The 22310-nt window shown below is 37.6% G+C and overlaps 1 protein-coding gene across 10 annotated transcripts in view; it reads right to left on the bottom strand.

Annotated features, from left to right (window-relative positions):
* ATG10 (autophagy related 10) overlaps positions 1-22310 on the bottom strand; it is a 423722-nt gene that overhangs the window by 57340 nt on the left and 344072 nt on the right. For all 10 annotated transcript variants that reach the window (XM_059175390.1, XM_059175391.1, XM_059175386.1 and 7 more), the window contains one exon: positions 21042-21139. In XM_059175390.1, the coding sequence (XP_059031373.1) occupies positions 21042-21139 (98 nt within the window). The remainder of the gene's footprint in view (positions 1-21041; positions 21140-22310) is intronic.

Here is a 22310-nt window from a genome sequence, read left to right as displayed (position 1 = left end):
AAAAGGACATACAAAAACAGAGTTATACCTTTTCACACATTGGAAGACTCATTATTATTAAGATGCCATTTCTCCCCAAATTGATCTACATAGATCAGACAGAATTCCAATTAAAACTCCAAATCTTGTGGATATTGACAAGCTGGTTCTAAAATTTCTATAGAAAGGCAAAGGAATAGCGGGCACAATTTCGAAAAAGAAGAACAATGTTGAAAGACTTACACTCTGAATTCAAGACTTAATATAAAGCTACAATAAGCACGGCAGTGTGGTATTGGTGAAAGGACAGAAAAATAGATCAATGGAAAAGAAAAGAAAGCCTAAAAATAGATCCACTCATATATGGCCAATTGATTTTTGACAAAGGTACAAGGTAACTCCATCAAAAAAGAATAATCTCTCAACAAATTGTGCCAGACCAACTGGGCATCCACATGCAAAAAAATAAATAAATAAACCTGAACCCATACTCACATCTTACACAAAAATTAACTCAAAATGGATCACAGATATGTGTAAAAATTAAAGCTTTAAAATATCTAGGAAAAAGTCTTTGTGATCTTGGGCTAGGCAAAGAGTTATTTGATAGAACACTAAAAGTACAGTACAAAAATATTTTTTGATATACTGGACTTCCTATTATTTAAACACTTTTGCTCTTTGAGCCACACTGCTAAAAGAATCAAAGAAGTCACACACTGGGAGAAAATGTCTGTATATCACATATCTAATAAAGGGCTTGTATCTAAAATATGCAAAGAACTCTCAAAATCCAATAACAAGAATACAAAGCACCCAGTTAAAAAATAGGCAAAAGATTTGAATAGATATTTCACCAAAGAATATACAGGAATGTGAAATATACTCAATATATTATACTCAATAACATATGTCATTAAGTAAATGCAAAATAAAACCATACTGTGATATTATTCTACACTAACTGATATGGTTAAAAAATTTAAAAACTAACAATACCAAGTACTGGTGAGGATGTGGAACAAGGGGAAAGCTCAGAAACTGTTGGTGAAATGCAAAATGGTTCAGATACTGCAGAAAACAGTCTAGTGGTTTTTTACAAATACTTACTATATAGACTAGTAATATTACTCCTAAGTATCCAAGAGAAATGAAAGCGTTCATCAACAAACAAACCATGTTAATGAATGTTCATAACAGGGTTATTCTTTGTAAAAAAATCATTATTGAAGTACAGTTGATATACAGTAGTGTTATTCTTTTTTTTTTTTCCTTAAAAATTAAGAGAGAGAGAGAGTGAATGAGACTGAGCCCAAGCAGGGTGAAGGGCAGAGGGAGTAGGAGACTCCCCTCTGAGCAGAGAGCCTAATGTGGGGCTCGATCCCAGCACCCTCGGATCAGGATCCAAGTCAATGGCAGGCACTTAACTGACTGAGCCACCCAGGCCATCCTAGTAGTGTTATTCTTAACTGACAAAGAGTGAAAATAACCCAAGGTCCTTTAGCTGGTAAATGAATAAACAAAATGTTGTACTTTCATACAATGGAATACGATTCAGCAACACAAAGTTAAAACTATCGATATACACCTCAGCATGAATGAGGTGTGCTAACTGAAAGAAACCAGACTCAAAATCCTAAAGAGTAGCCTCTTCCCCTTATCTGGGGGCGGGGGGAGGGGATTCATTCCAACACCCCCAGGAGATGCCTGAAACCAAAGACAGTATTAAACTCCACATGTTATGTTTTTCCTGTATGTACATACCAATTATAAAGTTTAATTTATAAATTAGGCAGAGTAAGAGATTACTAATAATAATTAACAATAAAAGAAAACAACTGTAACAATACACAGGAAAAAAGTATGACTGTGATCTCAAAGCATATTTTTGTACTGTACTTAACCTTTTTATTTTATTTTTTTTAGTATGGTCGCCACACAATGTTAGCTTCAGGTGTACAACATCCCGATTTGACAAGTTTATACATTATGCTATGCCCAACTACAAGTGTAGTTACCATCTGTCACCATACAAGCCTATTACAATGTCAGTGACTATATACTCAATGCCGTGCCTTTTATTTTCACGACTTATTCCTTCTTTAAGTGGAAGCCTGTATCTCCCTCTTTCCTCTTCCCTTCACCCATTTTGCCTGTCACCTCCCCCCCACACTCCCCTCCAGCAACCATCAATTTGTACTTTGTATTTACAGGTCTGATTCTGTTTTTTGTTTCTTTGTTTCTTCTTCTTCTTCTTCTTTTTAGATTCCACATATGAGGGGTATCATATGGTGCTAGGGAAAACTGGACAGCTACATGCAAAAGAAGCAAAGTGGACCACTTTCTAAGATCATACAGAAAAGCAAATTCAAAAATGGATTAAAGACCTAAATAAATGTGAGACCTGAAACTAAAAATCCTAGAAGAGAGTACAGGAAGTAATTTCTCTGACATCGGCAGTAGCAACTTCTTTCTAGATATGTCTGCTCAGGCAACAGAAACAAAAGCAAGAAAGCAAAACAAACAAACAAACAAAAAACACCACCGGGACACATTAAAATAAAAAGCTTTTGCACATTTGCTGTGCAAAATTATGAACAACAAAAAAGGCAAGCTACTGAAGGGAAGATATTTGCAAATGATATATGCTGCAAGGGCTTAATACCTAAAATATATAATGAACTGGGGTACCTGGGTGGCTCCATCAGTTAATCAAAATCAAGAGATTTTGGTTCAGGTCATGAGATCAAGGTCTGCATCGGGCTCCGCAGTAGGCATGGAGTCTCCCCGAGATTCTCTCTCTCCGTCTCCCTCAGCCACTCTCCCCACTCATGGAAAATAAATAAATAAGTAAAACCTTAAATAAAATAAAATATACAAATAATGTATGCAACTCAGCACTCCAAAAAAAGCAAATAATTCTATTAAAAATGGGCAGCAGATCTGCCTAGACATTTGTCCAAAGAAGACATACAGATGGTCAACAGACACATGAAAAAATGCTCAACAGTCTAATCATCAGGGAAATACAAATTAAAACTACAATGAGATATCACTTCACAGCTGTCAGAATGCCTAATATAAAAAAGACAAGAAACAAGTGTGGTAAGGATGTGGCGAAGAGGGAACCTTCCTATACTGTTGGTGGGAATGTAAATTGGTGAAACCACTGTGAAAACATTACAGAGGTTCTTCAGAAAATCAACAATAGAAACATCACCCTTCTGATGGTGATGCGAGATGACAAAATGCCCGTGTGATAAGACGAACTGAGGTGAATGACATAGGCACTGTGATGTAGTGTCAGGTTACTACTGACTTTCTGAGGAGGAAGATCATTTGCTTCTAGATCATGGTTGACCAATGATAACTGAAACCTCAAAAAGCAAAACAGTGGATAAAGAGAACTACTGCATATTGTATCAATCTATATGTTACATTTTGGAAAAGGCAAAACGTAGGCACAGAGAACAAGGGCTGGGGTAGGAGAAAGTGTTGGCTACCAGGAGAGGCACCTAGGAGTCTGGGGCGAGTAAGGGAACTGTTCAGTATCCTGATTATGGCAAGAGTTACACAATTCTATGCATCTATTAATACTCACAAAACTGTACACCAAAAAAGGTTACTTTTTCTATCTGAAATTTTAAAAAATAATGTTCTATTTACCAGGAAAAAAATAAACCAGAGAAAGATGAATAATTAAAAGTACAGAAAGGTCTATCAAACAAATACTACCAAAGGAATGTTGGTGTAGCTATGTTAATGTCAGGCAAAATAATCTTTGGGCAATTTGCCCAAAGACATATAGCTTATAAGGAGCAGATGCAGCCTTTAGTCCGCCTCTCTCTTACAATAAAGTCTATGCTCTTTTTATTACATCTTAATGACTCAGATTCTAGTTATTAAAACTTACGAAATTTATTAATTAAAAAGAAAAGTTTGAGACAATCCCTCACAAGCACAAAAATTTCACCATGAAATAAATGTTGTTTTCATATTTTGAGAAAAATCAGTAAATATGCTTCCAGAAAAATGTTTACTTAACTAATATAGGTGAGACTGTTTTTGTTTGACTTGGAGATTTTTTACCTTGTTTTCTTTTCATGATAATAGAAACAATCTATCATTCCCACCCAAAATTTCAAAATTTTTACTAAGTTCTTTCTTCAAAAAAACCCCATTTTTTTTCCAAATCGACTTCTAAAAAATTAATCAAATTATGTAAGACCAATGAATCACTGATCTCTACTTTTAAAACTTGTAATACATTATATGCTAATTAAGTATATTTAAATTTTAAAAATTAAAAAAAATCAATATTAGCATTTATAGTTGAAAAATCCAGCACCTGAGATAAATGATCAAAGTAACCTGGCTGTTTTTAATTGAAACCTCTGCAGGAAAAGCTGGGGGAATAGATCTATATAATGTATCCGTGTGAGAGCTGAATATGCATACCTACCTGAAAATGTTTAGGATACATCACGCTCCTTACCATAAGTTACAAGTAAGGCTTTTAACTTATTAAGTAATACTTGCACTAACAAAATTAGTATGTTCAGTCTTCAGAATAGTCAATGTGAAAAGTCATGCAAAACAGCAATTAAATAAAGTTTCAAGCTAGTCCCCAAATCCCAAGAACCTATTCTAGTACTGTTCCCTTCTGGGATTCTTTTTTTTTTTTTCAATTAAAACACAACAGCTGTCTATCCATAGAATATTGCAAATTGAAAGCAATAACCTCTCAGACCACGGGATTCAGGTTGTGGGATCTGTTTTTGAAAGTGAGTTTAACATTGAGGTCAAAACTACAGAAAACATGTAGAAAATGTGCATCCTTTATCTTAGCCTTCTGTTTTGGTTATTAAAGGCAAATCTGGTTTATTCTGCTCCCCTACATGTGGTCTAATATTACTTAGAATGTCTATGAATAAAATCTAGAATGGGGCAGGTAAATTTAATGAAAACCTCAAGGGAAATACATGGCATTACTAGCTGAATCCCTTAATCAACCTTCCCTCAGCCCAGTCCCTCCCTCATTTTTCACTCATATTTTCACTGTGAAAAATGAGGGGTTCTTGTCTCCATGGACAGAGCATGTAACATCACACAGTAATCAGGACTTGGACACAACACTCATAGATGACGGAAGAGACTTCACTGCCTGCTAAACACCAGCCCTTCGCAAGAGTACTAAGGGCACTTGGACGCAGCTGAAGTCAGTCACCTGAGACCCTGAATGTGAATTTGGTATGGGTGCAAAAATCATTTTATCTATAGAGACATAAAAACAGACAGACATAAAATAAGGGGCCCTTAAAATTTCCAAACCATCACCTGGGAAGTGCCCACTGTCTTCAGACAGACCGGTTTAGAAAATCTCCCATGACAGAAAGACTGGTTGGTTATGGTGTACTTCAGATTGCTTTAGTTTCCATCCAGTCCTGGCTGAAAAGAGTTCGGGATGGGTTGGGAAGATCCTGCCACATCTGTTGTTTGAGAGCCAGAAGGCAGGAGAAATTTTCTTCAAGTAACATAGGGAACCAAGACCCAAGCCAATGTTGCCAAAGAGAGCCTGTGTGCCTCAGGAAAATCACTGTTAAATACAAGGTCATGGGACCAGAGTGTCAACACTGGAGTTAAACAATAAAGTACTTGAAACCAGGCAGGAATGAGACAAGAGTAAAAGCACATTTTGCACAAGCAAGGAAGAAGGGGCATCCAGGGTGATTTCCCTGAGCTACCTTGGTGTGTGTGCAGATTGGCCTTTGTATCTAAGGTACAAATGAGCCGAATGAGCTTAAAAAAGGAGACACTACTGGCAGCTAAGGAAACCTAAGAACCTTCTTTCCAAAGTTAACTGGCTACATTTTCTTTTCTTTCTTTCTCTCTCTCTTTCTTTCTTTCTTTCTTTTTTTTTTTTTTTTTTTACTATCATTATTCTAAGGGAGCTCCAGAACTTACCCAGAGAGTCAAAAGTCTGTGGCTTGTGAAGAGCCAGGATGGTCAGGTAAATTCAAACACCCTGATCATCGTCCTTGTGAATCCTATCATTAGCGTTAGAATTGACTTTTTTGACAGAATAAACTCTGTAACACCATAGGCTATGAAATCTAAGAGCCCTTTTTACTCACTCAGTCCACAAAATAACTTTAACAGATGCAAAAGTAAGGCCTGGCCACACTGATGTCAGTTAAGATCAAAAGGCATTTTTTTTCTGGGCAATCTGCTAGAAACAATATAGACTTAGATATTCCTGACTCAACTCTCAAAAGATAGACTTGACACGTATCAATATGAAAATTCCCCTTTTTAAGGAACAAGGCAAGGTTAGTTGCCTAGCTTAACGTATTCAAGAGACCGGCAGTAATGGTCGTTTAGCTTTTCCTGGTGGTGACATTGCTATCAAACATGCCTGTGAAGAAATTAAATAAAATGTGGAAAATAATTGCATTTTGTTGATTTTTTTTTTTTTTTTTTACTATGTATGAGATGGACTTTGTAGGATCCAAAATGACCATTTTACAGGACTCTTAAAGGTATTTTCTCCTTTATCAGCTGTTTGCAATTAAATTGAATGTGTGACAACCTGCAAATCAAGGTGGGGGGAAGAAAGCTTTAGGAAATTTTAAATGGCTTACATAAGCAACCTTCTGTGATCTAAGCTGTTTAGTGTTCTCACTGCCCTTTCACGGAGCTCCCCACTGGTTGTATATTAACAAATCTTAGTTTGAAAGCCTGCCTTACTGTCGTGTGAGGGTTTGAGGGACAGGTCCTTGCATTGTTGGTTATTAATGACTATGTGAATAAGGCTGGGGGTGAGGGTGTGGGTAGGGAGAAAGCCTGACAGAAAGGGTTATATTGATTAGAGGAAACTACTTAGACATATATTCAATTCAATTTAACTCCTTTACCAGCACGTGGTCTAAAAACATTGACTACAGTATCTGTAGCATTCAATTCTAGATGTGTGGTAGGGTATGCTAAGATATATCTACGTCTCAGTAGGATGCTGGGGGTTTAGCCACGGGGCCAATAACAACTGCAGCTTGTAGAGGAAAACTGTTCATGGCATGGCTCAGGGAGAAGCACGGTGGAGATGGATTCTCACAGGCCCAGCAGGGCTACTTCTGTTCTTGCAGCCTTGGGACATTGTTACCATCATGTAAAATGCAGCACGTTAAAATAGCTGAAGGTCTCTCCTGAGACAGGAGATTCACTACCAGAACTCTTTGAATGCATTTTGAATGAGAACTACAAAACTCCTATTAGTCGACTAAGTAAATACTTTAGACCTAAGTACTCTAGACCAGCTTCTTCCTTCCTTCCTTCCTTCCTTCCTTCCTTCCTTCCTTTTCTTTTCTTCCTTCCTTCCTCCTTCCCTCCCCCCCCCCCTTTCTTTCTTTCTTTCGTTCATTTGTTCTTTCTTTCTTGTTCCCAACCAGAGTTTATTGGTGCTGGGCTGCCAAACAGGGCACTGGCTACGGGGGCGCTCTGGTCCTGTGCGGCAGGGCCCAGGCCAAGTGGGGCTTTACAGGGATGCGGCAGCTAAGGGTAGGGGGGTTGGGGAAGGGGCTGCTCCTTCACGGCAAACAGGGAAAATACATTCTTGTCTGGAAGTACAGTGAGAAGACAGCTTGTATACCAAAATCTCTAGAAAAGAGTGGGTGGGTTCTAGACCAGCTTCTTAATAAACTATCAGTTTGTGTCTGTGAATAAACCGTTGTAGGAAACCTAAGGCTCAACAATTATTCTACTGACCACTGCAGTGTTCTATTTTATACGAAACAGAAATTATGTCCACTGCTTTTCCTTTTCATAGTATTAATGGATTAATGATAACAGTAACTCAAATTCCTAGCATCAGTGCTAGGAATCACAAGCATTATCTCACATAATTTCTCACAACAAACAGTGAGGTAGTCCTTATAATAGTTCCCACAGAGAATAATTCTCCATTTTGAGAGTGAGGAAGGGGGAAAGTCAAGTAATCTATCCTTGGTCACAATGTTAATAAGTAGAACTTAAATAAGAACCCAAGTGTTTCTGACTTCGGAGCCAAATTCTCAACCTGTTGAAAAATCTATCCTTGGATCCAGCTATACATTCCTGTCGCAGTCAAGGCTTAGTTGCCAAAAACCAGAATCTATTCTGACTAGCTGAGGCCCTCATTGCGAGGGCTGAATAAACAAACTCTGTATGACTTTCCAAGAACAACTTCTAAGCTCTTATTGGAGAACTGGACACCCAGGACCTGCTGCTTCTTTCCAATATCAAGAATCTGCCATTCTAGAATCAGACCCCCACTGCCATCATCAGAAACTGTCTCTTCTGTGGCCATCACCAGGGCCACACCACACCTGCTGTAATTCACACCAAAATGACTGTCCCTTCATCTGCCTTTTGACACACCCAACACTAGTAACTGAATATGAGCCACACAGAGGACCTCCATGACCTGCAGTGCTTCCAACAAACTGCAGCCTCCAACACTTCTGCCTTCCAAATCCCGCACCCCCGCATCTGATGTGATGAACCTAAATCAAATTCAGAACCCTCTCGGAGAGGGAGATGGAAAATTATGTTTTAGCTGCCCAGTGTCTGCAGTACAGGAGGAGCATAGGAGGAGAGTAGGATGAATGTTGAGTTCTAATCCACAATAGCCCCTATGAGTTCCAAAGATTTGAATATCCTGTTGAGGGTTCTCCTGATTAGGACTGCAAAATACTGTATGCCTAGGAGAAGTTTCCAGAGTTCTCGTCAAATTCTCAGGGGTTCACAATGCAGAAAGGGGTCAGATCTACCTTACTATATCTGTATTAATATGACAATCTTGAGAACAAGATCAGCATCGTGCAAGGGACTCAGACATAGGGATTAAGACAGGAGCTCTCACGCTCAGTAGTTCAAATTCTGGTTCTGCTACTTAGTAGATGTGTGTCCTTTAGCAGGTTGTCTGATGCCTTTGTGCCTCAGTTTTTCCTTCTCTAAAATCTGGAGAACAGATTCAACTTAACAGTGGTGTTCAGAAGATTAAGCGAAATAATATGTATACTCAGAAGAATGCCCGGCTCTTGAGAAATGCCCCCTAAATGTTAGCTGTTGTGACCAGAACAATCCTTAGACAAGATAAACTCTAACCTTAAAAGACTTGCATTCATGCCCCATACATAAATTTATTCCCACTTTCATATGCTCATAGGAGAAGTGAGTACTTGATATCCTGCGGCAGTAAACAGAAAGACAAGGTCCTGTTTATATGAGGATGACTTCATTCTCTTTAAAGAATATATTAATCTAGCAACTAATTACTGCCAGTTCAAGTCTGTGCCAAAACCAAGGTTGCCAGTTTGGGAAGGCATTCTTTGGGACCTACATGGAAAATACTTTGAAAGTATTCAAAACGCTAACTCTTAATTGCAGGGGTGTCTATTAATAGTTACGTCATCTGGCAGGCCCCTTCAGATACAGTTTTACTCAGTCAAGTAGTCCATGCAAGTCTTGTTAGCTGGGCAAGGCGGATGATGGATAATTCCTGCTGACAAAAAAAATCTTGCTATCTAACACCCTACCTTCCGTACTTAAAGGAGCGGGATTTACAGGCTACCATGGATTCTGCTCAATCATTTGGGCAAATCTAATAAGTCTTGCAAAGAAAAAAAAAAAAAAAAAAGGCCTCAGCCTTGCTAGCAAGTATTCCCATGAGCCGCCTCTGGACAACAGAAACAATGTTCCGTGTTGGCAAGAATGGAAATCAGACCCTTTAACTACTTTCCTTAGTGTCTAAAATGTATGTGCCGAAGAACTGCAAGAAATACCTACATTTAAGCTACTCGTCAGAAGTTCAGTGTTCAACTACCTGCCTCCAATCCAATGCCTGCTTGACCTCAGATTGTAGCACATTAAGAAGAACAATTATGACCAGTATCAGTGAACACTTAGGGAAAAGGATTCTCGAACATCCTCCTGGTAGTAAGAATTAGCATGACTTTCTGATATTGACATGGAAATATTTAACAAAATCTCTAAAAGTCAATACTTATTGACTCGCCCATTTCACTTCTAAGAATTTATTCCAAAGAAATAATCTGACAACTACACAAATCATACTTCAAAGATCTTCACAAAGATTCACTTAGGAATTGTTTATAATGCAAACAATTAGGAAAGAACTCAACGTTCAAAGTGTAAAACTGGTTAAAACAATTCTAAGGCATGGCCTTAGAATCGAATTCTATGCAGCTACTAAAAGTAAAATTTAGATGTATTTAAATATTGACACGGAAAGATGTCTGTGATGTAAATTTCAAAAACCAGGTGCATGGTATAATCTCATTTGTATTTGTGTATATTTATATCTAATATATAAATATATGTGACTATATGCATTATATATGTATAGTTATATAAATATAAATATATTTTAGAAAGCTATGCACTGAAAGATTAACAAAAGTACCACTGAATGTTTGAGATTATGAGTAATTTTTATTTTCTTCTTGCTACTCTGTATTTTGCTAAAAATGAACAGTATGTATTACTTTTGTTAATCAGAAAAAATAGCAATTATTAAAAATGCAAGCCCACACAATAGCACTTTTATCTGAGGATAGTCCAAAATATATACCAAGATTCACAAATTCAGAATCATACAGAATTTCTAAACTCTTTCTCTGTATTTTGTATGGAATAAGCAAACACAAAAGTTTTTAGAAGACAGGTAGGCTAAGCAAGTAAGTGTAGACAAGGTATGAGGCAATAAAGAAGGTAAGTGACCATGATTAACTACAGAGGGCATATCCAGTTCAAAGGCATTCAAATTCAAAAAATATTTCCAAGCATTCAGCATACATCTGCAGGCTCATTCTGAATAGGAAGCCGCTAAAAAGGGCCTTTGCTGTATAAACCTAAACACACAACATATATTATTTAAACTCTCACACAACTACAACTGGACATCACTCCCCCCCCGCAATCTCCTGAAGTTGGTGTAAGTGGTATCTATAAAGAAGACCAGGTTTTCATGTTTGTAAAATTACCTTTCTAAAATTTAACATAAGAAAAGTTTGTCTTTCTTAATAAACTTGTCTGCTTCCTTCCATAACAATAAAAAATAGATATCACCTCACACCAGTCAGAATGGCTAAAATCAACAAGTCAGGAAATGACAGATGCTGGCGAGGATGCGGAGAAAGGGGAACCCTCCTACACTGTTGGTGGGAATGCAAGCTGGTGCAGCCACTCTGGAAAACAGCATGGAGGTTCCTCAAAATGTTGAAAATAGAACTGCCCTATGACCCAGCAATTGCACTATTGGGTATTTACCCTAAAGATACAAATGTAGTGATCCAAAGGGACACATGCACCCGAATGTTTATAGCAGCAATGTCCACAATAGCCAAACTATGGAAAGAACCTAGATGTCCATCAACAGATGAATGGATCAAGAAGATGTGGTATATATACACAATGGAATACTATGCAGCCATCAAAAGAAATGAAATCTTGCCATTTGCAACAACATGGATGGAACTAGAGCGTATCATGCTTAGCGAAATAAGTCAAGCAGAGAAAGACAACTATCATATGATCTCCCTGATATGAGGAAGTGGTGATGCAACATGGAGGCTTAAGTGGGTAGAAGAAGAATAAATGAAATAAGATGGGATTGGGAGGGAGACAAACCATAAGTGACTCTTAATCTCACAAAACAAACTGAGGGTTGCCGGGGGGAGGGGGTTTGGGAGAAGGGGGTGGGATTATGGACATTGGGGAGGGTATGTGATTTGGTGAGTGCTATGAAGTGTGTAAACCTGGTGATTCACAGACCTGTACCCCTGGGGATAAAAATATATGTTTATAAAAAATTAAAAAAAAATGGATTTAATTGGCTTTCCCTTTTAGTTACTTATTGTTCAAGAAAACTCAGAAATGACCCTTAGCTTAGATTGTTCTGCTACAACTGTCTTTTCCCCTCCGCCGCTTAGTTCTCATTCACTTGCTTTGATGGTTACAGTATATGTATTACTCTTATATTAGGCGGTACTTTGACACCACTAGAAATATTTCTGAAATTCAGACTGGACAGTGACAATAGAAAATAATTAATATAGTGAAAAAATATTAGCAATGTAAGACAATATTTGTAATGACTTGCACATATACTTTATATACTTTGGTATTATCCCTACTTATTGGCTAAATTTTAAACTATATTTAAATTTAAATTTTAAACTAAAATACAAACTGTATATAAAATATGGAGAATGTAATAGCTCACATGGAAAAGAATCAGGAAAACAACATGAAAAAAAAAAAGCTGAAGGGGGTAGGAAGAGGAATGAAAAAAATGTGTGACAATTACATGGTAGAATATGTATGTGTAGCCACCATTATGCCAAAAGTAAGATAAAATGAGCAGCAACTTTCTTAGGAAGCTTATACCCTTAGAGGGGACTCAAAGCCTATGTGGGTAAGTGTGTCTGCAGAGTCTACCTTCCATTCCCTCCGGACCCTGTGCCTGCCTCTCTGCTCCCCCAGGCTACTCTTTCTACCTATAGCTGCTGTTTTTCCACTTACCCACCAATAACCTCTCTCTCAAAAACCAGAAATGAGAATATAAATATTCCTCAAATGTAAAGTTGTGGAACTAAGATGTTTATTAAAAATTAAAAATTGATGGCAGGTAATTATCAAAATGAAATGTGCTAAGATGAGTCATATTAAAATTAATTATAAATATTTTAAATGGTATTTTACTCTGACACTTATAAAATGCTCCTTTTTTAGAAAAAGAAATTTTAAGGATCAGTGAAAAGCTGGAAAATTCTTTAAAGAAAGCCCTTCTATAAATTCAAGACACGTGCTGAGTCAACAGTGCGACTGTGATGGTAAGAGGCTGAGCAGCCCTCCCCTCAACCAGATACACAGATAACAAAGTACATTAACCAGTTTCTTGTCTTTATCGCCTAGTGAAATAAATTTCAGTTTAGAGAAGTGAAACCCAAACGCACCAGTATAAGCTGATTATTTATTAAAAAAAAATACATTCCTTGTTTATTTATCTGGACTCTCAGTAAGATGGAATAAAACAAAACACCTTAAAAGACAAGGATCTTCCATAATAAATCAGTCCCCACTTCTACTTACAGTCATTTAAACACTTAATTAGTGGCTAGTGGCCAGAAAACCTTAGAAAGTGAAAGCGGGATGAGAAAGTAATATCATCCCAATGCCTAAAGAGCACTTAGGATAAAGTTAAGGCTTTCCAAAAAACATTCCAGGGTGTAAAATCAAAGAAAAATCTGAGAGAAATTAATTGTTTCATCAAAGATATTGAGAACAAAGTTTCATATACTTCGTAATCTAAAGAAAGTCTCAAGAACAAGAAAAACTTAAGAAAAATGTGGTTTTTACCCCCCCAAACAAGAAAAGCACAAAAAGTGTCTAAGAGGCAGTGGGTATTTCTGAATTAAAATGAAGTACCCATAGGATCAGCATTCGATAAATATTAAAAGTCACAATTCGGGTGCCTGGGTGGCTCAGTGGGTTAAGCCTCTGCCTTTGGCTCAGGTCATGATCTCAGGGTCCTGGGATCAAGCCCCGCATCAGGCTCTCTGCTCAGCCGGGAGCCTGCTTCCTCCCTTCCCACCCCTCTGTCTGCCTCTCTGTCTGCTTATGATCTTTGTCTGTCAAATAAATAAATAAAATCTTTATTAAAATCTTTTAAAAAAAAGTCACAATGCTTGTGCAGATTGACAATCTAGAAATAATTATTGATAGAGACAGAGAAAAATAGCACTGTCATCATTACCCGAAAACACCAAAGAACATGAGATATGGTGATGAAAGTGTATTTCACTCTTCTAAGATAGTAGAGGGCGCTAGAACCATCGAGTACTGGTAGAAACATTAGAAAGCTTCTATAAAAAGTCCCCCAGGTAGATTATGGCACTAGAAACCTACCCACTAAAGTGTCTTATTAATGTCCAGAACGAATACCTAGAAACCCAGATCCAACAAATGAGCAGCAAATTACAGAGAAAACAACCCCATGAAGTCTGTAGTCCCATTTAAATAAAACTCCAAGAGGAAAGAGTCTGCAGTGGTGCTGGCAGGGATTCTAAAGCAGCAGCAGCAATCCATAAAAGGCTTCTTAATTTTCTTGTCATTTAAGAATTAAGCCACTTCCAGTTCACACAGATCCTACCAGGTGCACGAAATTGATGTCATTATGAGCCATCAGGAAATACCCACCGAGACCTATACCAACACTGAGAAGTTGTGTTAAACAGCTGTGTGTTTTAATTGATTTGTATTATTTAAAATAGGAACAGTTAAAAGTCAGTTATCGGATGTTGTGTAAAAGAGACGCCTAAAGACTCCAGGGAGACTGAGTTCAGAAGAAAGCCAATCACTGGAACTTCACTGAGCACTTAAGATTATTACTAGAGGAAGCACAATTAAATCATCAGTTTATCAGCCATCATTATAAATCACCAGGCAACATATCAAGCTTCATTATTTAAGACTCCTTAACCAGTGACTTCCTGCATCACTAAGAGTCAAAAGCAATCTATTCGCCAAAAGGTACCTAAGGAGTTCTGCTTTTTGTTGTTTGAGTTTTGGCTTTTGTTTTTTTGGTTTTTTTATCTTAAGAGATTTATGATGGAAATATAATGAAAACTCACTGAAATTAATTACCATATTTTCGCATGTTTTAGACATGATGAAGTCTTCAAAATGAAATTAATGGTATTTGGGGTATGTAAAATATGTATTAAACAGATTCCTCTTAACTCTACTCCTTGCAAATATTTAATCCAGTTCTCTCATAGCACTTGTGTGGGATCACATGAAGAAATATAATGAGCTTCTTTCCAACTTTATCCACCTAATCCCATTCATTTACTCGTACTTGGACAGCCTTCCCAGACATGAAGAATCAGAAAACAAAGGACCTCCAAAATCTTGGTTTCCAAATTTAAAGTGCACAGTGTTGGAAAATATTCGCAGGGACATATGACACAGGTTGAGCTTTGTAAGCAACTCTCTTTTTTAGTATTTCCACTAACTCTGTGTAGATGCTGCCATTATCTTTAATAGAAAAATAAGATGCTCAGAGTTTTTGAACTATGCCTGAGTTCATATAGCTAGTAAGCAGTGGTGCTCACTCTGTCTGGTTCTGGCACCTCGATAAAGTCTCTGAAAGAAAGCAAGACTCCTTGGAAAATGGAGGGGTGAGTCTGGGCATGAATTCTGCAATGTGAATATGCAACAATTGGTCAATTCAAAAAGCAAGAACCCATCAAAGCTACTTGGGTTATATCAAAATAACTCAGGAGCCAACTTAAAGAGACTTTAAAATTATTCTTTAATCTAAATTCAATTTAGATAATAATACACTAGAGCGTATTATTATTTTCGGGGGTAGAATTCAGTGATTCATCAGTTGCATATAATGCCCAGTGCACATTGTATCAAGTGCTCTCCTTCATGCCCATCACCCAGTTACCCTAGTTGGATATAACTCTCAGTTTATTTCCCGGAGTTAAGAGTCTCTTATGGTTTGCCTCCCTCTATGGTTTCATTTTATTTTATTTTTCCTTCCCTTCCCCTATGTTCATCTATTTTGTTTCTTAAATTCCACATATGAATGAAACCATATGATAATTGTCTTTCTCTGACTGACTTATTTTACTCAGCATAATACCCTCTAGTTCCATCCCTGTTGTTGCAACAATTGAATAACGATAAAGCTAACCACTATAATGAATTAAAAATGCATAAAACAGGGGCGCCTGGGTGGCTCAGTGGGTTAAGCCGCTGCCTTCGGCTCAGGTCATGATCTCAGGGTCTTGGGATCGAGTCCCGCATCGGGCTCTCTGCTCAGAGGGAGCCTGCTTCCTCCTCTCTGTCTGCCTCTCTGTCTACTTGTGATTTCTCTCTGTCAAATGGATAAATAAAATCTTAAAAAAAAAAAAAAAGAAAAATGCATAAAACATCTATATCCATGAGTCCACAAAGATACATAAGAAAACTTTCTTGGTCACCTTAGGATGTTAGAAAACAAGGTTATTATCTTAAGCTAGAACATTTATCCTGTATTTTCTATACAAAGCATATGTCAAGTAACTAATCTGGTGGGGGAAACTGCTGTTATAAAGCAGCCCAACTAATAAATAATGAATTCTGGAATTAGAACATCACCATTTGCAACCCTTAATGAGTTTATGGATCTAAGCAATAATCATGAATGGCTGCTAACATCGCAAAAAAGAATGACAACCAAACAATATGTGCCTCTTGATAGAAGTATCCAGAATCACCTATTGAAGTATTCTTGCCCCCAAAAACAAACCTGAATCTGATCAACCCTCCAGATCTAACTACCAGTTTATAGAAAGCTCAGGGAGGAACATACCAAACAATACCACAGGATTACAATTAGGGAAAAAACAAACAAACAAAAACCAGATACAAATGCTACAGGACAAACAACCTTGCTTCTTCAACAAAAATGTATGAGGAAAAAAAGAGAAAAGAATGAGAATCCTTGTTTTCAAAAGTCTTTAGAGATGTTAAACATTTTAATATATAAACTTTATTTGAATCTGACTCACAGAAACTATAAAAATGTGGAAATTTAAGCCTTAATTGCTTATTTAAGGATATTAAGAAATTATTATCAGTTTATTGTGATAACAGAAATGTGGTCATGTTTATTAAGAGTCCTTACATTTTTTTCAATTAAGCTTTTTGAGATAACAATAGATTCCATATGCAATTATAAGAAATAATACAAAAAGATTATTCATACCCTTCAGCAGCTCCCCAATGATAACACCTTGCAAAACTATAGTACAATATCACAACCAAGATACTAACATTGATAGGTCAGACACAGGACATTTCCATTGCTACAATGTTCCCTATCATGTTGCCTGGTATAGCCACACTCTTTTCCTTCCCACCTACATCTCCTTCTCTAACACCCAACAAGTAAGTACAAATCCCCTCTCTAATTTCAAAAAATGTTAGATTAAGTGGAATCATGTATTATGCAACCTTTTGGGATTGGCTTTTGGAACTCAGAATAATTTTCTGGACACTCATCCAGGTTGTTCAGCATACCAGTAGTTGGTTCCTTTGTGCTACTGGATAGGATTCCCTAGTAAGGACGCACAACTTCATTTAATCTCCATGGTCTGAAGGACATCAGAGTTATTTCCATTGGGCTACTATGGATAAAGCTGCTATAAACATTGGTATAAAGTCCTTGTCTTTTAAAGATACATACTTAAATTTGTATAGATGAGATATAATGTTTAAGATTTGCTTCCTAAATATTCCAGATTGGGTGAGATACTATCTACCTATAGACAGATAGATAGTATCTATCTATCTATCTATATATGTATATATATAGATATATATAAGATTGGTCATTAGCTTGTAAATGCTTTATACTGCTAATCTACTTTTGGATATGTTTATAATTTTTCATAATATAAGGTTTAAAAATAAGAAGACAGTAAGAAACAATTACTTATCTGATCACTTCCACATAAACACATACATCTTCAAGTAAAATTGAAAGTATGCTTTGTTATGACTTTTAATCTGTGCCAAGATCACAGGAGTTCTTTATCTAAGACATGGAGCCCGCACATGCAAGTAATCATTTTTGTAACATTCACTGTACTAATATGGGCAGATGCAACCCAGGCATCTGTTAACTTTCTTTCAGAAGTTCTTTATTGGGCTACAGGGTTGAGATAATAGGTAATTCATAATGTTGGACAAAAGCAGGTAAGTAATCACCATAATCAAATGTATGAGATTCATTAGTGGCTTGTCGTCAAAAGAGAGGGTTCATGTCTGACATGAACAGGTCCTTATCATCAAGACAAACGCTGAGAGAACAGAAGTGTGATTACTAAAGATGAAGAGCAACAAGCTATATGAGCACAATCAAGCCTGAAGATGAAGTGAAACACATTTTCTACTGCGCAGAGGCTGCTTTTGTTTTTGAGCCTCTCTGAAGGACAGGATATTATTATCACGTTCAGTCTGCAAGCTAATGGTTCTTTACTGTAATTCTGCAAAACACTATCTGCTGTTTGGTGCCACCGATAGTCTATCAGCCCATTCTCCCCCAGTGCTGTATCACAACCTCCCTTTCTCCCAGCTGAGGACACTCAGTGCTTCTCTCCACATGTGGTTTTACAAAAACGAAGATCCACTTTCTCAAAGATCTCAGGCAAAGAAGAGCATGTAAATACTAACGCATTAACTAATCTAGGAATAAAAGCCAAGACCACCAAAGGAGACATTCACGATAACTTTCGAGTGCCAACTAATACAAGAGCAACAAGTGAGTTTCCTTGGCTAGGTCTTTAATGCCCACACATGCACTGCAAAGAGCAATTCTAAAGCTGCCACAAAGTTTGTTGTCAGAGATCGGATAGCCGTCCACAGACCAATCCACATAGACAAATCCCAAAGGAAGACCTAAATGTTCCAGTTGTGTTGCAGTTTGGTTATATCAACCATCTCTCCCATTAAGTGAGCCCTCACACTTGGGTCTTAGAAATAATAATGCTTATTGTGATTGGATTTGACCATTCCTACTATACTATGACAGGCAGGAGTAGATGGTCCATTAACAGGCTGTCTACATGACACTTAAGTGACTACAGATTAAAAGATATTAGTCAATTCAGTTACAAACAATAAATGTACAGATTGGTTCATGTGGTCGGTTTAGCAGCTTGGAGTTCTATCAGCAGAAATCTCTTTGCAACATCATATTAGGAAACTAAGAAAATGCAGTCGAGTTCAAAGTCTTGTTCATATGTCATAAGTCACAACGGAGACACATAGAATCAAAACCCAAAATGACATAGATCGCCAGGAATTGTGCTATAGGCTTGCACTGAGATTGATAACACTGACAGAAAACGGGAAAGGATAAGAAATGGGCTCAAGAACACAACGTGAAATGTAAATGAAAAGAAGCAGAGAAAAAAGGCACTAAAGGTACATGCAGATATACTTTGGGATGTTTTGCCATCTGTCTTTTGCCTCTAACCTTTGCCATTTTCCTTGACTCTTCCAACCAAATGTTTTCTGGGTCCTGTGGATTCTGACACCACAGTATACAATCTGAGACAGCCTGTGGTCACAGGCAAGACACTGGAAGTTGAAGCTCTTAGCACTCACCTTGATGCTTAAAGGTTATCTAAAATGCTTTGCATAAAATGAAATGTTCTTGCCAAAAATCTCTAGGATGTGTTTGCTTATGTATCTTGTTCTTCTTCAGAGCAACCACCTATGCCTGGTCTACAGAACTGGAATTTTAGAGGGGACTGTTTCTGTGAGCTGAAGTGGTTTCAAGAAAGGAACATGAGAGAACAAAAGGAAATAGAAAGACACGACAAAGGCAACAGGGAAGACAAGGCTGGAAAGAATTCCAAGAACGAACTGCACAGGATGGCTTCTGGGAATCGAACATCGAACAGCCATGTTTGGCAGGAGCTGAGATTGTGTACAGCGGGGTCAAAGAGAAGCTTGAAAGGACAGGCTGGAGCCAGGGAGTGGCAGCCACTGCGGCCCTGGTGAGGCATTTGGACCACATGCCATAGGCCTTTGGACCGCTACTGCAGGTTTGCGCATAGGCAAGATACACACATCATGGTTAGGAGGATGTGGTAGGGCAGGGAAGTAGGGCAGGGAGGAAGGAGCAGAAGACTGAGGTTTGAGGCCTTACTAACTGTTCCAGGTGAGGCTGGAGGGCTTGATCTAAGAGGGCAATGGTAGGAAAGGAGAGGAAAGGATTAACTTGAGGGGCTGTGTGAAATATGCATGTACTTAAACCTAGTTTTGTCCTCGATTAAAACCTAGAAAATGGTCATTTACAGCTACTGCCAAAGAACTACTTACGAGATGCTAAGGATTCTTACGTTGATTGGGAGGTAAACTGTCATTATTATGATCAAACACATAAGAGGGCATAAAAATTCTAATGGCTGATAAAATCATTTTTAAAGGAAGCTTTGATTAAGCTTAACAGAGCCTGGGAAAAAATAAGATTTTTGACATAAGTAAAAATTATTTTTAAGGAGACCATGATTGGTTGCAAGGTGATGAGTATTTTTAAATTTCTAAAATAATTAACTGCTGATTTTAGTAAGGCACTAATAATGACTTCTATGATTGACAGATCTATTTTTCCCTACTTTTGCAAATTTACTTTTTATATGTACTTTTGCAGATGTATTTTCTCTACTTTTTTCAGATCCCTATTGCAAACCTCTTATTAATCAAAAGTTTATTGTTTTTTGTTTTTTGTTTTTGCAAATGTACCTATTAGCAAAACTCTGAAGCACTGTAGGTGACACAAGCTAAATCATGTACTTCTTAGTGAATATGCCAACTTAGTTACTACTCTCATTTACTTAATACATTTTTATTGAGCATTCACTATATGATAAGTACTATGCCAATGCTGGGTGTACAATAAAGAGAGAAAAAGAGGTGCCTGGGTGGCACAGCTAGTTAAGCATCTGACTCTTGATTTCCGCTCAGGTCGTGATCTCAGGGTTGTGATCCAAGCTCAGCGCAGAGTCTTCCTGGGAATCTCTCCACAGCCCCTGCCACCAACTCATGTATTCTCTTTCTCTCTCTCTCTCTATCACTCTAAAGTAAATAAGTAAGTCTTTAAAAACAGAGAGAGAGAGAGAGAGAAAACAAGGTTCTGCCCACATGGGAATGCACAGTACAATGACAAAGAAATACATTAATTAAAAATAACTGTCCAAATACATAATTGAAAATTGTGAAAAGCACTATAAAGGAAAACGACAGGTTGCTTTGAGAGCTTGTAACAGGGAGGAGAAACCATCTCTGGGTCTGAGAAAGTATTTTAAAGGAAACTGTCTTTGAACTGAAATCGGTAAGGATGTAGAGGAATGAAATAGGAAAGAGTAGAGGAGAGAACTAGAAGAAAAGATGAGCAGAGGGAAGGAGTCACATATAATAAAATAAAAGTACTCTCTAACCTGTTGGGTAATGGTGTCCCATGGCTCCTGCAGCAGCTGTGACTTGTAACACTCATGGATTCCTTCCCATATGTCCTTCAGAGCTAAAGGTCTTCCATCTGCAAAGGTGCATCGCAAAGACCATCAGTCCGTAGTCTATTTGACACAATGGTGCTTGGTGTTTATCTAAAACTCCTAGAAGAATGCTATGATTTTTTTTTTAAATCTTTGCTAGTAGTACACATATTACTTATATATCAAAATAGTGCTATATGAATTACTATTTTCTTCCTGAGGGAAATTTAAACATTCAAGCTTCTCTCCTTTGTAACCGTCTAGCAGTTAGATTATCTGCTCATTCATTGCCTGTAGGAATTCTGCAAAATAAATAAAATCCAAATGTATTTTAGAGAGAACTGATAGATACAAGCACAGGCAAAGGACCAGGTAGATGGATTCCCATATTCACAAGGGTGCACTACGAATACCTCTGAAATCTTAATAATTCCTCTAGTTCTTAAATCAAAGACTGTATGTACACCTGCTTCTTTCACTCTCTCATTGACTAACTATCTGTAATGTTCAAATCACTCAGCTGAGTACTATGGGGAATAGAGAAAAGGAAAGCACACTGTTTCTCCTAGTAGGAAGCCTACCATCTACTAGGGAAACTAGGATAAGTGTAACAATAGAATACTAATACCAAAATACTAGATAGAAAGTCGCTGTTGACCAGAGGAAAACTGCAGTTCTCTGTCAGTCCAGAGGTAGGAGACATTAACATCCACTGTTTGTGGCGGGTGGAGCAAGGGAACTGTGAAGAGTGCGGGGGACATGAGAAGGAACTGGCATGAAGACATTAGGAAAACACACAGCGAACAATAATTCACTTTTTCGTTCTTTAAGCAATTCAACAATTAACCTATATTTATAACAATCACAACAATTCATCTATATTCATAACAATCCAAATAGTGTATTTTACGAAGACCACTGTGGCACAAGTAGAGAAATAGGTATCTAATATAGTAAAATAAAGCAGAAAGAAGAAATTACCTCAAGGCTTTGAAACCCCTGGACAGAAGATGGTCTTACTACTAGAATTTAATGCTACTTGGCCCTTCAGAGCTATCAAGTGCTCAGAGCTTAGGGGTGTGCTCCCTTAGGCAAGTGGACAATAGCATTTAAAGAAAGCTCATCAAGGGGGGTGCCTGGGTGGCTCAGTCAGCTGAGCATCTGCCTTTGGCTCAGGTCATGATACCAGGGTTCTGGGATGGAGTCCCACATCAG

The sequence above is a fragment of the Mustela lutreola genome, chromosome 5, assembly GCF_030435805.1.
Source record: "Mustela lutreola isolate mMusLut2 chromosome 5, mMusLut2.pri, whole genome shotgun sequence".
NCBI lineage: Eukaryota > Metazoa > Chordata > Mammalia > Carnivora > Mustelidae > Mustela > Mustela lutreola.
Note: the sequence above shows the minus strand (reverse complement) of the source record. Positions and strands in the feature narration are given on the sequence as shown.